This window comes from Zalophus californianus, chromosome 16 (genome assembly GCF_009762305.2).
Source record: "Zalophus californianus isolate mZalCal1 chromosome 16, mZalCal1.pri.v2, whole genome shotgun sequence".
In the NCBI taxonomy this organism is placed as follows: domain Eukaryota; kingdom Metazoa; phylum Chordata; class Mammalia; order Carnivora; family Otariidae; genus Zalophus; species Zalophus californianus.
In genome coordinates this window covers 23,463,173-23,479,079 of record NC_045610.1, presented here as the reverse complement: position 1 = coordinate 23,479,079, position 15,907 = coordinate 23,463,173, and the positions used below count along the sequence as shown (strand labels likewise).

The 15,907-nt window shown below is 45.6% G+C and overlaps 1 protein-coding gene across 1 annotated transcript; it reads right to left on the bottom strand.

The window, feature by feature from the left end:
* Positions 1 to 1,321: 1,321 nt before the first annotated feature.
* Positions 1,322 to 3,155, bottom strand: LOC113939090 (C-C motif chemokine 3-like). Its single transcript, XM_027624675.1, is given in 5 exon segments — positions 1,322 to 1,390; positions 1,392 to 1,413; positions 1,797 to 1,911; positions 2,521 to 2,600; positions 3,073 to 3,155. Coding segments are annotated over 5 exon segments (369 nt in total).
* Between the last annotated feature and the right edge of the window lie 12,752 nt (positions 3,156 to 15,907).

The following is a 15,907-nucleotide window of genomic DNA, read 5'->3' as shown; positions in this document are numbered from 1 at the left end:
TCTGCATTACATCACCTTGGGAGTTTCAAAATTGCTGACGCCCAGTCCCCACCTAACTAAACCTGAACTAACTTCATAACTTTGGAGGTGAGGTCTAGGTACTGGAGTTTCTAAAAACTTTCCCAAGGGATTCTAACGTGATTTCAAGGTTGAAAAGCAAATCCTTAGGCACCCACTCCAACAGGCAATAGCCAGCCTCTATAAAAGTCTTCACCCTAAGTGGGATTCCCGGATAAAATACAGGATTCCCAGTTAAATTTGAATTTCGGACACACACCAAATGATTTTTTTGTAAGTTTATCCCAAATATTGCCTGGTACACACTTATATTAAAAAATCATTCATTCTGTGCTTTTATTTGTTAACTCTGGCCACTGTTAAGCCTCCAACCCTCACCTCAGATATAGCTATGGAGAACATTCTCCCAGAAAGCAGAGCACAGAAGCCCTGAGACGCTGACCAGGCCTCTCAGCCAACAGGAGTCCTTGCTAGACTGCAGGCAGGTTCGCTAGACCGTCACTAACAGAAGTACCCAAGCACCCAGCATTTGCTAAACACTCGACAAATGTTAGCCATCATTCTGAGGAAAGCTTCACTTACGAAAATGAACGTGTGCGCACAAATATGCATCACAGGATGCATCATCTCAGGACCCATTTAAGCAGAAAAATGCCTGAGAGAGTATCAGTCATGACTTGGTGATAAAAGAATGCGCCAGTTTCAGCTTTCCAGGAAAGTGTCTCCAGCGAGAGTCTGGCACCCCTGTGCTAGCACTCTGTTCCTTTCTGGTGGTTTCTGCCCCTCTTCAGATGTCTCTCCTCTTCCCCCAGTATCCTTCTCAGCCCGTGGTTCTGATTAGTCGGGAAAACAAAATCAATGGAGTCATCGCAAGGAAAAGGCTGGTTTACCTTTTATCGAAGTACCTTCAATATCTTGAAACGCAGTGCTGGGTAAACTGTCCCGTGAGCATTTGTTGTTTGATATGTATGAAAAGACTGCTACAAGAGAGAGCTAATCCTGCTGATGGATCACCCACAGATTGAGTGTGAGGAGAACTGAAGAGGGGAGCGGGTGAAGAGAATGTCATGAGAAGTCCGAGAAAATACTTATTACATTCACACAATTCAAGAAGGGAAATAAATTACAAAAGTTAAATAAGCTAAAATTAAAGTTAAAGAGGGCTGCAGAGTGTGGCTGGGGGTGGGGGTGGGACCCGTCGAAGAGATGCCCTCCAGAGTTCCAAGGTCATTGCCCCAGCTCAGGTGCCTTCTCTCCAGTCTGCACATAGACGTTAACACCTTCCTTGTAGCTTCCGGGCCACTCAGGCATTCAGCTCCAGGTCGCTGATGTACTTCTGGACCCAGGCTTCCCTGGGGTCAGCACAGATCTGCCCGGCCTCTTTTGGTTTGGAAGCTGTGGAGAGGTGTGAAAGGGCTACACGCTGAGGAATCTAGCAGGGGAATCCTGGGCCCACTGTGACCCCCTCCATCCTTCTCTACTTCAGACCTCTCAGGGCCTGTCCACATGCTCATAAAATGCACCCTCCATGTTAGGGTTCATGACCTCCTCTGGGTCTCATACAGGGGTCCGCTCGGAAAGCCAACTTCCTGCTGTCACCTCAACAGCAGAGGCAATTCCTTCAGGACTCCCCACAGGCACCAGACCAGGTCAGAAAACATGGCAGTGGCCTCCCCTGGTGCCCTGTGCTCCAATGGGCCTCAGAAGGCTGAGTCCTCCAAGGGCGGGGGGCTCATCCCAGCCCTCTCATCTCCTTGCGCAAGAAGACTAGGCCTTACATGACACCGGGCTTGGAGCACTGGCTGCTGGTCTCATAATAGTCGACCACAAATTTCCAAGGAATCTGCCGGGAGATATAGAAGAAGCAGCAGGAGGTCGGGGTGTCAGCACCGACAGAGAGATCCTAAGTCACTCTTCAGAAGATGGGGTGAGCCGGCCAATCCCTGAGGGTCAGGAAGAACTGGAAGGAGGCAGCCCTGCGCAGATGTGGGGATGTGGGGACAAACACATCCAGAAGGAAGCTGGTGTTTCTTCTTTTCCTTGCCATTTTTATTTCTGTGTCTCCTTCCATGTTTCTCATTCTCTGCCTGTCTTGGGTTGGCGTCTCCGTGTCTCTCCACTGAAGTTCGGGAACTGAACTTTCTGGACAAACTGCGCCCTTTCTGGCTCTCCCGGGGCAGTTCATCTGGAATTCATGAGGAGAGCAAAAGCCACAGCCCTGGGAGCCAGTCGGACACAGATTCTACCTCTTCTCGAAGTCCCAGTTGGGCGCCCATTTTTCCATCCTTAGAATGGGACTCCCTCCCACTCTCTCGCGGAGCTGGACAACAGAATGGCTAAAGCACTGTGGGAAAGAAACTCCTCCTCGGGAAATAGTCTTGGAAATCCCTCTGAAGTTCTCTACTTAGAGGGGCTCAGGCACAAGACTTTGGCCCTGGGGTCCAAGCTAGGGCCAGAGAGGGGGAGGGCAGCGGCAAAAGGAGGAAGGGAGGACAGACGCACAAGAGGAACAGGAGGTCTGGGAACAGAGTGTCGCGGTGAGAAGCAGGACGGGCAGGACAGCTTCGGGGACCTCCCGGGGTCTGGGCAGCAGAGGGTGTGAGCTCCAGCGGTGGCCAAGTGGAGCTGGGACCGGAGACCTGCAGCTGCTGCCTCCTTCTGGGGTCTAAACCCTGTCTTTCTCTTTATAGGCAGCCGCGGGGCATTAGAAGACAGAAAGTTGAGGAAACCAAGGGGGGATATTTAAAATCGCTGGTGTTGGTGTCATGCTGTGAGTTGCATAAGGCAAGGGAGCTCTGGTCGCCACAAAAGTTCAGGCTATTTGCAGCCATGGCTCGGTTGCCTCTTGAGGGGGAAATGGTTTCTATAGCGAGAGGAGGTGAGATGCTGGTGTGACCCGGTTAGCAGGTGACTTCTCACAAGAGCAGATCCGGAGATCAAGCATTTCTGCCCCAGAGCCTCCTGCTATGTGCCCCAGCTGTTCAGATAGCATCGAGGTGACACAGATGATAATGCCATGGAGTCTGGAGGAGCACACCCCAAGCTAGAACACACCCCAGATGGAGACAGCAGAACTGGGGAAGCCTCAGCTCCTCAAGGGGCAAGGTGGAGGCTGGCCTTGCAGACTTCCGCTCCATCATCAAACACGCACGGGTCCGTGCAGTCTGCCGGGGAGTGGCAGTGCCTGGCAATGAGCCCTACTGATTGTAATGTCAGCTTTGGATTGCCGAGGCCTCCGTGTCAAAGACATATTGCCATTTAAAGAGCTAGGCTGCCCCGTCCATAAGTTATACAGCTGGCCACTTGAGCAACCCTGCTTTTCCCTTCCTGCACTCTAATTCCTGCACTTAGGCTTTACATTTACCAACAGGGAACCCACAAAGCCCCAGGCACCCCACCCTTAACCCCAATAAAGGCAGAACCCCAGGTCTATGCTCTCCCTCTCTCTTTACCAGTGACCTCACTGGGGGGGGGGGGGCGCGGGCATGCTGTGTACCCCTGTGAGTAATAAACCTTGTATTTTAAAATTTCCCTGACGGTTGCTGCTGAGGTGTGAGCCTCACAATCATAGTAAGAACCACAAAGGCCCGTCGGGCCACAACCTTGGCTCTCTTCGGGGAAATGTCTGGGGAGCTCACCACCAGCACTAACTACATAGCCCAGCATTTTGAGCACATAGCATCACTATCAAGAGGCTAAGACCCCCACAAAAGAGCTGGTCCCTGGGTTAGTTGGGCTAACGGGGCAGGGGGGAGGCGGCTAATGTGAATGATGAGCCTTAAACTGTTGTTACCCTTTGACCAGCAAAATACTCTGCCAAGGATCTGTCTTATGCATAGAAATAGAAATATTCTATTTCTATGCATAAGACAGAATAAAACTGAATAAAAATAGAAATATTCTATTTCTATGCATAAGACAGAAGAAAACTGTATGCATAATGGTGTTTGTCACAGCTTATTTGTAACAATTTAAAAGGGACCTATAGGGTGTCTGGGTGGCTCGGTCGGTCAAGTGTTAGACTTGATCTCAGCTCAGGTCATGATCTCAGGACCGTGAGTTCCAGCCCTGTGTTGGGCTCCACACTGCGCATGGAGCCTACTTTAAAAAATAATAATAATAATAATATTTTTTAAAAAGAAATAAGTAATTTTTTTAAAAAGCAAAAAAAGTAATAAATTAAAATTAATACAATTAAATCATTTATGATATATTCACCTCTTATGATAATAATTAGCCCTTAAAAACTGAGAAAGTGAAGAAATGTTCAAAGGAAGTCCTTGTTCCTCAAAAACCCTAGAACATTTCCTGTGTTCTTATGACAAAGTCAAGATGGCATTTCCAAAGTTTGTCTGGCAGTTCAATGACATCATCAGGGACTCTTTTCTTAAAATGTTTCCCTTTCCCCCAACATTTTGTTGGCTTTTCTTTGGGGGAAAGGAGGTTGTCACTTCATGGTTACAAAATGGTTGCTACTGCTCAGGCATCAGGTCTTCACAAAGTCTTCTCCACAGGCTTAGAAGGGAGTCTCATAGGAGTAGAGAAAAAGCAACATTACTAGTGTTTTTAATTCAAATTGGGGCTTTTTTTTTTACTTGATTTGTAATGTGAACTGTAGATCACCCCCCAAAAGTAGCAAAAGCTAGTTTTATTTTAAAGATTTTATTTTTAAGTAATCTCCACACCCAACGTGGAGTTTGAACTCATGATCCTGAGATCAAGAGTCTCATACTCTTCCAACTGAGCCAGCCAGGCGCCCCAGCAAAAGCTAATTTAAAAAATATATAAAATAGAAAAGATTAAAACTTATTTTATTTCTGAAAGCTAGGTAAACAGCAGGGCAAATGTCAGTATAAGGATGTGGGTGGTTTACCTCTACATTCTTCCTGTCTTATTGTGGCATATATGAATTCTGAGGCATAATTTGAGTAAAATTTCCTTCCTGGAAGGTAGGAAAAATGCTATTACCCAAAGCTAGCCACTATTAACATTTTGGTTTATTTCTCTCAAGTCCTTTTTTTTCTAGGCTTATGATAGTTCTGTTTGCTTACTTGCTTTCTTACTTCTTTTTACTGTATGTCTGGGGGGTGAGGGGCATTATTGTAATCATGATATGAATGTAATTTTGTATTTTTATTATTTATACTTAATATTGTAAGACTTTCCCAGATCGTTCCAGTATTTTTAAGAGCTGCCTAATTTACTCAATCATAAGCCTAGTGCATCAAGATGATCATGCACTATTACAACTCACTGATTACAGCTCAATGATTACAGACCATTACGCTATTACATTTGGACTAGTTCCAGTTTTTAATTTAGTTTTTAATTATTTTATAAATAAACTGTACCAAACATCTACATCCATAAAATGTACTCCATAAGTGAGGTTATTTCTATTGGGTACTTTCCTAGCTGTTGACTTTCAGGGCCGAAAAGTAGGGACACTTAAGCTTTATCTAGATAAGTTTATATAGATACCCCATATGCAATATGTGTTTTCATTCCCTATTGTCAAACCCAGTGATGGCATATGATAGAGATTTGTGAGTGTTCGGTGAATGAAACAGTGATTAAAAAGCAGGTTTTGTCACTCTTGTCATGCTTGGGGTCTGGGGTTCCCCAATTCGATTCTGTCCATCTGGGTCTAGATCCAACATAGATCGGGCTACTCAAGCCTCAGCGGCATCATTATGTACATCACATCGGTGTAGCCAAAACACCAGTGAAGAACATTAGACGTGTCTGCTTTGCGGATGGGAGAGAGAATGGTGCAGTTCATAGATTGGTTTTGGTAGAAGGAACCAGCTAAGCCTGGTCCCCTGGTGACAACTCCTGGTTTCCCCCTCACTGGTTAATCATTTCCTTAGAAACACTCTGATCAACATGATGTCTTGGTGTGGTTTACGTGTGACTCGGGTGCCCAGGATGCTGAAACATCACCACAGATGTCAGCCTACGCGGTCGGAAGAGCTGTAGCAGAACATAGATCTGCTCTGTGTGAGGAATCATTAATCTGTAGATCTCGCCATGCCCTTAGAGCTCTAACACAAACATCATCTCACCTCCTGTCACTGTCCAAAGTGTTCCCCCACAGTCGGTCCCAACAAGTAAGCAACTGGGCTATTCTTGTGCACCCTGCACCTCCATGTGCGACCTCAGGTACCCCAACATATGTGACTCATAACATGACACCACACAACAGCTTCTCCTCTGGCCATCCCCAGCTGTGGGCTCCCCATGCTCCAGAGTTGCCTATAAAGGGACAAGGACATGGCTTGGACCCCAGAAGGATATAGGCAGCAGTGAGTGTCCGGTCCTGACTTGGCTTTGCCCACGCTCCTCCAAGTGCAACATTGTTAAGATCTCCACAGCTGCCCTGGTTGACCGTCTCCTCACACGGCTCTCGGTTCACCGTCTTGTCCACACCACAAGACTCTCAACCCTTATCTTTTCTTGCTGTTAAAGTTGTGTCCCAATGCTCTGGATAGATGCCTAAACCATATCACTTTCCTATAGCTGGAGCATCCCTAAATGAAAGCAAAGAACTTCACAGAAGGTTTCAAAATGTTCTAGGCTGTTTCCCAAGGAGTTTTATCTGTCCTGGTCTCTGGGTCTAGGCAGCAGAGGAAAACCAGGACCCACGTGTAGCTGAGAAAACTGAGGCCTAACTCGGTCTCTAACAAGATGCAGATGCCCAGGGGCGCCTGGGTGGCTCAGATGGTTGGGCATCTGCCTTCGGCTCAGGTCATGATTCCAGGGTCCTGGGATCGAGCCCCACGTCGGGCTCCTGGCTCAGCGGGGAGCCTGCTTCTCCCTCTCCCTCTGTCTCCCCCCCTGCTCATGCTCGCTCTCTCTCTGTATCTCTGTGTCTCAAATGAATAAATAAAATCTTAAAAAAAAAAAAAAGATGCAGATGCCCGGTCTATTTGGCTCCTAGGATGAGCCAAATGGCAGATTTCCCTCAATTCTCCCAAGGAGCTCCACGTTTTGGGTGACTTACAGAAGATGAGGTCTTCTGGGAAATATCTCTGTAGACCAGACGAAGTTTCCCTGAAAGAGGCGGAAAGAGGGCCCATGGTTCCAATAGTCAAGACTTCCTCAAGAGGGAGCTGGAGACTGAGAATAAGACAGAGATTCAGAACAAAAATTTAAGATAAACAGGAATGGTTGGCTCCCTTGGTTCCTTGTGTGCCTTACTCTGCAGCTCTGAGCAGTGACAGCTCTGTCAACTGCCCCCCAGGCCTCTCAGAGGATGGAAGAAGTTGACTCAGGTTTTCTCAGACGCTTGTTTGCTGCTTCCTCACAGTGAGGGTAGACACCACACTGCTCCTACTGTTTCTCTTCTTTCCCTTCAGATCGGTCCCGGATTTGTTGATATTCACGGTGACACCAGCAGCCAGCGTCCCTCTCCTTGTTTAACATCAGAATCATTCCTCCTTCCCAGAGAGAAGTGGGTCATGTAGAAGAGAGACAACCCATGGGACGTGGGCTGAGCAGCAGATAGGCAGAGGCAGAGGGTTTTCTTTCTGGATATTTTTTTCCTTCCTAGGATTTTTGAAATAAAACTACACTTGACATTTTGCATCTATCCTTTTAATATTAAATAGTAAAAATCAAGTATTTTCATGTCATTCTATGTGTTTAAGCGGTCCATCCCTGGATTAACTTTATTATTCCAACACTGTAGAGTATGTAGTTTGGGGTCAATTATTTGATTATAGATAAGCTGCGCCAAATAACATGGTCCCTAAAGTTTTTCCCATTTGTGAGTTCATTTCCATAGAGTAGATTCTGAGAAGTGACCTCTGGTTGAAAGAGTATGGACATTTGTAAGGCTCCCGACCTTCATCCAGGATTAGATCGGGACTTCATTATAGGTCTATGATGAATATTTGATAAATAGACCAATTCCTGGAAAGCTAATCCTTATTTTTACCATTCTTGTGCCTCCAGGCTTTCCAATTCTGTTCTTTCCTTAGGATGTAGTTGTACATATGTACATGTATATATGTAGTATAAGCTTGGCTTCTACTCTGCTTGAGACCGAATGACATGATTACCCCTCGTATAAACCTCACGTTTATACGGTCAGAATTACTGTGGAAGTCCATCAGAGCACTCTGCTTTGTGGAAGGAGGCTCATCACCCATCTGGAGAAATGACTTCTTCTCAAGCACCCCAATCAAATTAACAATTGAAACTTTCTGGTGTGCACCCTGAACTTCTCTTGTAACTACAGGCAACCTTGGGTTGTACAACTCACATGACAACACCACCACACTTAAATTTCTTGCTAGGCACCTCTAGTTTCTATGTTCCCATGGCCACAGGGCTGCCTAATAAAAGGACATGAGACAGCTCAGATCTCAGGAGTCCAGCAGTAGTGAGTTCCCAAGCCCCACCTCAGCTCTGCCCACACTCGTCCACCTGTCCAGTATCATGAGGGGCCTTGTGGCTGCCATCTTTGCCCTCCTCTGCACCATGACCCTCTGCTCCTATGCACAAGGTGAGTCTGTTGTCCACATGCCTTCAACAGTTGCTCCCACACTCTGGCCAGAAGTCAGTCCCCATCTTCCTACTGCTATGGCCTGAGAACCCCGATGTGAAATTAGAGAGTCTCGAGTGGGCTTTCAAAGTGACACAACTGTTTTCTTCAAGAGGGTTCAAAAGGAGCTTATTGATCTGGGCTGTGGAATGGGAATTAGGAGAGGTTTGATCTTATTTTTCAGATGAGATCACTGCAGCCTAGTTTATTGGGTTATTAATATGCGGTAGAATCTAGGTCTTCTATTTGGATCCTATTGCTGCTGGTAAGTTTTAGAAGAGTTATAAAATTGTTCCTACACTCACTCAGTATCTGTATGATCTAATGGATTCGAAAAAAAAGTCCCCAAAGGAAGTTAGGAGAAGAGAGTAGAACTCTCTATAGGCTGGTTCCTTGTAGAGTAAGACAGAGCCCAAAATAGACAAAACCAGAGACAAGACGAGGGAAATCACAAGAAACAAACAAATAAATAAAAACGCCAAATTATTTCCAGTTTCCTTTTCCTCCTAAGCCTCAACTCTGAGCTATGCTACCTCTCTCCACTTCTTCCAGACCCCCTCGGGCTTGCCTATGCTCCTGAGCAACTTCTGCTGTTCTTGCTCCCTCACAGATAAGGTTTACACCACATCTCCCTGCTGCTTTGCCTACACATTCCTGCAGATCCCCCACAACCTTGTGGTCGCCTATTTAAAGACCAGTGGCCAGTTCCCCAAACACGGTGTCAGGTGTCATTCTTCCTGCCCAACCCTGGGAAGACACAGGACATGGGGGTTGGGACTGTCCCTAGGAGTCAGAGCAGGGATGCTCCAGCTGGTGGATAAGGAGCTGTCCTGAGAAGTCCTGGCCCTCGGGGGGCCTTCTGTGCATGCAGGACACAGGGAGAGACCCCTGAGCTCTTTCCTGACATGGGATGGGCGCGCAGGGAGCCAGGGAGCACGTGCCCAGAAGTAGAGGGAAGAGAAGGAAGAAAGAGACAGCAGAAAGGAAGAGGCCTGAGGTTATCGCCATAAATCACTCAGGGAAGAACCAGGAGTCCCTGAGGTTTGGGAAATGATGCCTTGAAAAGGTGGACCAGCCCTAAGCTGTCCACAGGGACGAAGATGAAGGGGCCACAGGCAGTCAAGAATATCCTTACTCAGTCCCTATATAATACTTCTGCCTTCTCCACAGCTTTGTCACCAAACAGGGCCAGTATTTCTGTGCCAACCCCAGCAGTGCCTGGGTCCAGGAATACATCAGGGACCTGGAGAGAATCCAAGTGGTCCAGAAGGAACCCATTAGAGGTATGGGTAGATTGAGTAGCAGGGACCTGAACCAGAGAACTGTCTCTACAACTCCAGAAATTCCCTCTCTCTTCTCTTAACCACATACTGAAAACTAATTTAGTTAAGCTCTTTAAATATTATAAATTGTTTTATTATTTGGTGTTCTTCTCTTATGTGACGCCCTCTTATCTGTAAGCCCCTTCCCAGTCAACCATACAGCAGTTGCCATATTTGAGGGTGATAGTGAAAGACTGCTCCTCTCTCTGGGTAGACATTGGGCCAAATCCATCAACAGACGCATATTGAGTTTTTATGAGCCCTTCATTTTGTTATGCATGTCAGAGTAATAAAGACTCTTTTTGTTCTCTTGAGTGAAACTTGGGAGTTTTGCCTATTCTTTGGTTTGCTTTGGTTTCCCTGACAAAGCAGATTTCATTGGCTGGAAAGAAAGAGAGGGAATGATTAGGGGCATCTGAGTAGGAAGGGAAGACGAGAAAAGAAGGGTGAGTGTCATTCTAATGATACCAGGCTTTATGCTGGTGATACAGTCCTCATAGGCTGAAGAATAAGCAAAGTATTCAAAACAATGCAAATTTATATGCACCCGGGAAATCCACCACTTAAATGAACTATAAAGCAAGGCATTCTATCATGCATGTTTGTGCATTTTCATGAGTTCAGCTTTTTTAAGAATAAAGGCTAACAGTTTTCCAGGATTTACTATGAGCCACAGCCTGTACCAAGGAATTTATGTGCATTGCCTAGCCTTCAAAATATCATTGTGTTGTATATACTGCTTATCTCCCTTTGACAAGAGGAAACAGAGTCTCAGTATGGTTAAGAAACTCGCCTGAGGTCGCACAGCTAGTAATGTTGGAGTCAAACCTGCAGACCAGAGCAAGTCCCACACTCTTAATTAACCACTAGGGAACAGTCTCTCAATGTGCCCATGTTCTACCCGAAACAGATTTACTAGGAATACACAATTCCCTGATACGAGAGTCTACACTAGGCAAGCAAGAAGTAAGGAATTTTTGGTCTAAGATCCCAGAAAAACAGAAATCCATGGATGTGGAAAAAAAAGGGGGGGGGTGCGCCTGGGTGGCTCAGTCGTTAAGTGTCTGCCTTCGGCTCAGGTCATGATCCCAGGGTCCTGGGATCGAGCCCCGCATCCAGCTCCCTGCTCCACAGGAAGCCTGCTCCTCCCTCCCCCACCCCCCTACCCCGCTTGTGTTCCCTCTCTCTCTCTCTCTCTCTCTGTCAAATAAATAAATAAAAATCTTTAAAAAAAAGAAAAAAGAAATCCATGGATGTGAGCCTGGCATTTGAGACCTCTTCTAGACTAAAGATGTTTGCAATTAAGAAGAGGCTGCTGGGGAGGTAATCTGAACTTTTCACAGCATGGATGGGCTGGAGGAAAACTGAAAGTCCAGGGCTGACAGTCCCAAGGAAGGGGTCTTAGGAAACCATCCTCTTTTTGGGTCGATGCCTTAGAAATAAAAGTAAATTAGAAATGAACCAGCCCCTGAACAGACTGGGGGCCAGCTTCAGACACCTGCATGGTTTAAAATATCTCAAACACTGAATTTTTTTTTAAAGATTTTATTCATTCATTTGACACAGAGAGAGGGCCTAAGCAGGGGGAGTGACAGGCAGAGAGAGAGAGAGAGAGAGAGAGAGAAGCAGGCTGCCTGTGGAGCAGAGAGCCCGATGCAGGGCTCGATCCCAGGACCCTGGGACCACGACCCAAGCCGAAGGCAGACGCCCAACTGACTGAGCCACCCAGGCGCCCCTCAAACTCTGACATTTTTTAAAACATGATCCCAGTTAATGCAACAAATGTTTGACAAACAAAGCTTGAACTTTTTGGCAAGGCACTAAAAACTGCAATGAGTATCAATGCAGATTTGTAAAAGTCAGAAATAAATTCAGAACTGAAAAATGCAATAATTGAAATAAAAATTCAGAGCAGATTAAACACAACGGAAGAAATGTTAGTAAAGTTAAAACATATCAAAATGAAGCAAGGAGAAACAGAAGAATAGAAAAATACAAAAGAGAGAACATGAAAATGTGTCTGTCATCTGCTTAACCGGAGTCCCAAAATGAGAGGAGAGAGAGAGAAGACAGCAGATGCATCTGAAGAGATAAATGGCTAACATTTTTACAAAACTGATGAAAGGTATGATTTTGAAGATTCAAAGAGGGAAGACATCATCCCTGTTGCTGTCAAAGGGCCAAGTGTAAGGCCAGCCACTCCCACCATCAGCCCTAACCTACAGAGGAGAGATACCACTGGACTTTTTAGAGATGCTGGTGTCCCTCTCAGTAGTGAGTCCTGATAGCTTTGGTAGATAGTATGTTCTCTGGGATTTCCCATGGAACATAATCTGGTGGGTCTTCCAACCTCGCACAATATATCCTTTCCAGCATGCTCACTTCCATGAACTTCTTTATCCCTTTCTCCTCCATCTGTCATGGCAAGCCAGGTATTTTAACTTCACCCAGTGTGATCCATTGCTTTCTCCAGGCTTCTGGAGCTTTCCTGGCAGCAAATTTTTACCGACCCTTGGGATCCTTGCCAGGTAGTTATAACCTGTACCCAGAAAAAGTGCTCCCAAGTCAATAAGCTCCCCCTTATCCAGTCTCGTGTTTCAGGTTGCTTCCTCAAGCACCCTCGGATTCCAAACCCAGGGTACTTCCCCAGCTCAGGCTGGCACATGCTTGCTAAATTTTCCTGTTCCTTTCCACCCTTCTCAGATATACAATTGACTGATATAAGAAGACTATGAAACAAGGAGATATGGAAAATATGAATGGTCCTATTTGTATTAATGAATTAAATCAGTAATTAAAATCCTTTGGGGGAAAAAGATCTTCCTACCTAGCTGGTTCCATAAGCAAGCTCTGTCAAATATTTATGGAAGAAATAATAGAGGAAGTATAGCCTTTTAACAAATGGTGCTGGAACAACTGAACATCTATAGACCAAAGAACATGACCTTGACCTCAACTAACACCTTATGCAAAAAATTAACTCAAAATGGATCATGGACCTAAATGTAAAACATAAAGCCATAAAGCTTTTAGGAAAAAAAAAATAAGAGAAAATCTTCAGGACTTAAGACTAGGCAAAGAGTTTTTACATTTGACACCAAAAGTACAATCCATAAAAGGAAATTCTCATAAATTGGACTTCCTTGAAACTTTATAGTTTTGCTCTTCCAAAGACCCTGTCAACAAGGTGAAAGACAGGCTACAGAATGAGAGAAAATATTTGCAAACCACAGATTTGGCAAGGGACTTGTATTTGGAATATATAAAGAACTCTCAAAACTCAACAGTAACAAACAAACAGTCCAATTAGAAAATGGGCAAGAGGCACGAAGGAACATTTCAATGAAGAGGATACACAGACCACAAATAAGCAGTGGTATTGTTGACTGTGGGTTTTTTAATCCTTATTTTTAAAGATACAGACTGAAATAATGAGGTAGGTAAAATACTGTCACCTTCCCCTCCCGCCCCCACAAAGATGTCCATGTCTTAATCCTTGGAAGCTGTGAACATGTTATGTTACGAAGTCTGGAGGAATCAAGATTGCTACCCACTGACTCTGAGATGGGGAGATTACCCTGGATTATCTGAGTGGGCCCAACGTAATCCCAGGGATCCTTATAAGGGAGGCAGGAAGGTCAGGGTCAGAGTGACGCAGTGTGAGAAAGACTTGAGCAGCCATTGTTGGCTATATTCAAGGAATGTGGGCAGCTTCTAGAAGCCAAAAAAGACAAGAAAATGGATTTTCCCGTAGAGCCCCCAAAAAGGAATGCAGCCCTGCAGACACCTTAGTTTTAACCCATTGAGACCCATTTCAGGACTTCTGACCTCCAGAACTATACAAAAATAAATGTGTTGTTTTGAGTGACTGAGCTTGTGGTAATTTGTTACAGCAGCAGTAAGAAACTAATATAAATATTTACAGATAAAATGATATCATAGAGGTTTTAAAACGTAGCCACAATTTCTCTGACATTCCTCTCAGGAGAGGTGGGCTCTAGTTCCCCCCTCCCTGAGTCTGGACAGGCTTGTGACTGCTTCCATTACAGTGGAGGAGATGCAACATGACTTCTGTGGCTAGGTCGTGGAGAGCCACGCACCTTCCCCCTTGCTCACCGGGAACAGTCATCTTGGAGCCCTAAGACTGCCAGTCTGGAAGGGCCACATGTAGACAGCTCCCGTTGACAGTCCAAGTTGACTATCTTTCAACTACCCCAGCCCAGGTACCAGACATGTGACTGAGGAAGCCATCCCAGAAACGGACCTTCCAGTGCAGAGGTGAGGGTTATTTATGATAGGATGGCTTGTGACATCATAATTTATATCACATTGGTGTGGTCAGAGCAGTTGTAAAATAGCATCAGCACCTTCTGCTCTATGGGAGAGAAACAGTCAGCCCACAGTTCACAGATATATCTGTCCTTGCAAGGGGGCCTGTGGTGATACCAACTCCTGGCCATGTACTAACTACAGAAATAATTTCTTTAGAACAATCTCAGTGAATTAGCAAACAATTTTCTGAGATGTGCCCCCAACTGATGGAGAAATCGAGCTACATTTGAAGAGCTGTGTTAAGCAAAGGGTGTTGACAAACCGAGTTGGGCAACTCACAGCATGACACCAACATTATTATTAAAATCTTCCCTGCCCATCACCCCCAGTTTCCATCCTCCAGTGCCATGGGGCTTTCTATAAAGAGAAGGGGTAATGGCTTGAACCTGGTGCCAGCTGCAAGTACCCAAGCCTTGTCCTAGCTGTGCCAATGCTTGATCTCAGAATCTCCTACCCACCCAGCATCATGGAGGCACTCAACACTCACCATGATGACCTTCTCAATACCATGTCAGTCTATCATCCCTTCTGTCTTTTTCAGATGTCACCCTCTCTGGTCCCAGGTGAGACTATATCAAAAATGTCCTGATGACAAAGATCACTAGAGTGAAAATAGAGTACTCAACATGGGGATTTGAACCACCCTGGTCTCTTTCAAAAGGGTCCAGGCTATCATATTCTATCAAGTAGTTCAGAGAGAGAGGATAGAGAACAGAGGAGGTAAGCTCCACTTTATAGATAAAATAATTGAGGCCAAATTCACTGAATAACAGTTGGCAAGGGGCATACTCCAGGTCTGTTCACTTCCCATCGGTGTAGGTAAGTTTAGATGCATGTCAGCTATTCTCAAAAGCCCAGCTGTTTTGGTGACATAAGAGATATCCCAGTTTGATCTCTGTTCTATTGTGACATCTTGGGCTAGATGAATTTTCCTCCTAAAAAAGGCAGAAGGCCAGATAAGACATTTTAAGTTTCTTAAAGAATAAAAACCAAAATGGTGAGGTAGACGAGGAAATTTCTAGGGAAAAAAAAGCACATGCCCCAGTTCATCTGCGTTCCCCAACTTTAAGAAATGCTACGACTTTCTAGTTCCTTTTGACCTTTTTTTGGGATTAGCATAAGGGAGAAGAAGTTGATCTTCTTTGGCTTTTAAATGACTCAGTCTCATGCTGTGCCTTCTCCTACAGTTGGTGTTAACTCTCCAGCCTCCTGCTACTTCCCTTACACCCACCAGAGGATCCCTCAAGATTTTGTAGCAGACTCTTAAGAAACTGACAGCCGGTGCTCTAAGCTCAATGACATGTAAGGGCACTCCTCCTACTCACTCCTGGTGAGAAACTGGGGAAGCCCTGGGGGAAAAAGCAGTCCCCATTGGTATAGGGAGGTAGACGGGACACCATCCTGGGACTACCCAGATCTCTGGCCCATTACAAGTACAGAAGAGACCCTCAGCTCTTTTCTGAGCTACTCCGGGGCCAGGAAGGAGCCAGAAGCAGCTCGCCAAGTACAGAAGAGGGGGGAGGAAGTGACAGCAGAAGAGAAACTGTTAGGAGGAGATCCCCATGAAACTGTCAAGGAAATTGGGGGCCCTCAAGTATGAGAGCTGATAGCTAAGCAAGTGATAGACCCTGAGATGTCAAGTCAGAAAGAGGGAAGGAAGGGCCACTGTGGGCCCAGAAATTTCCCT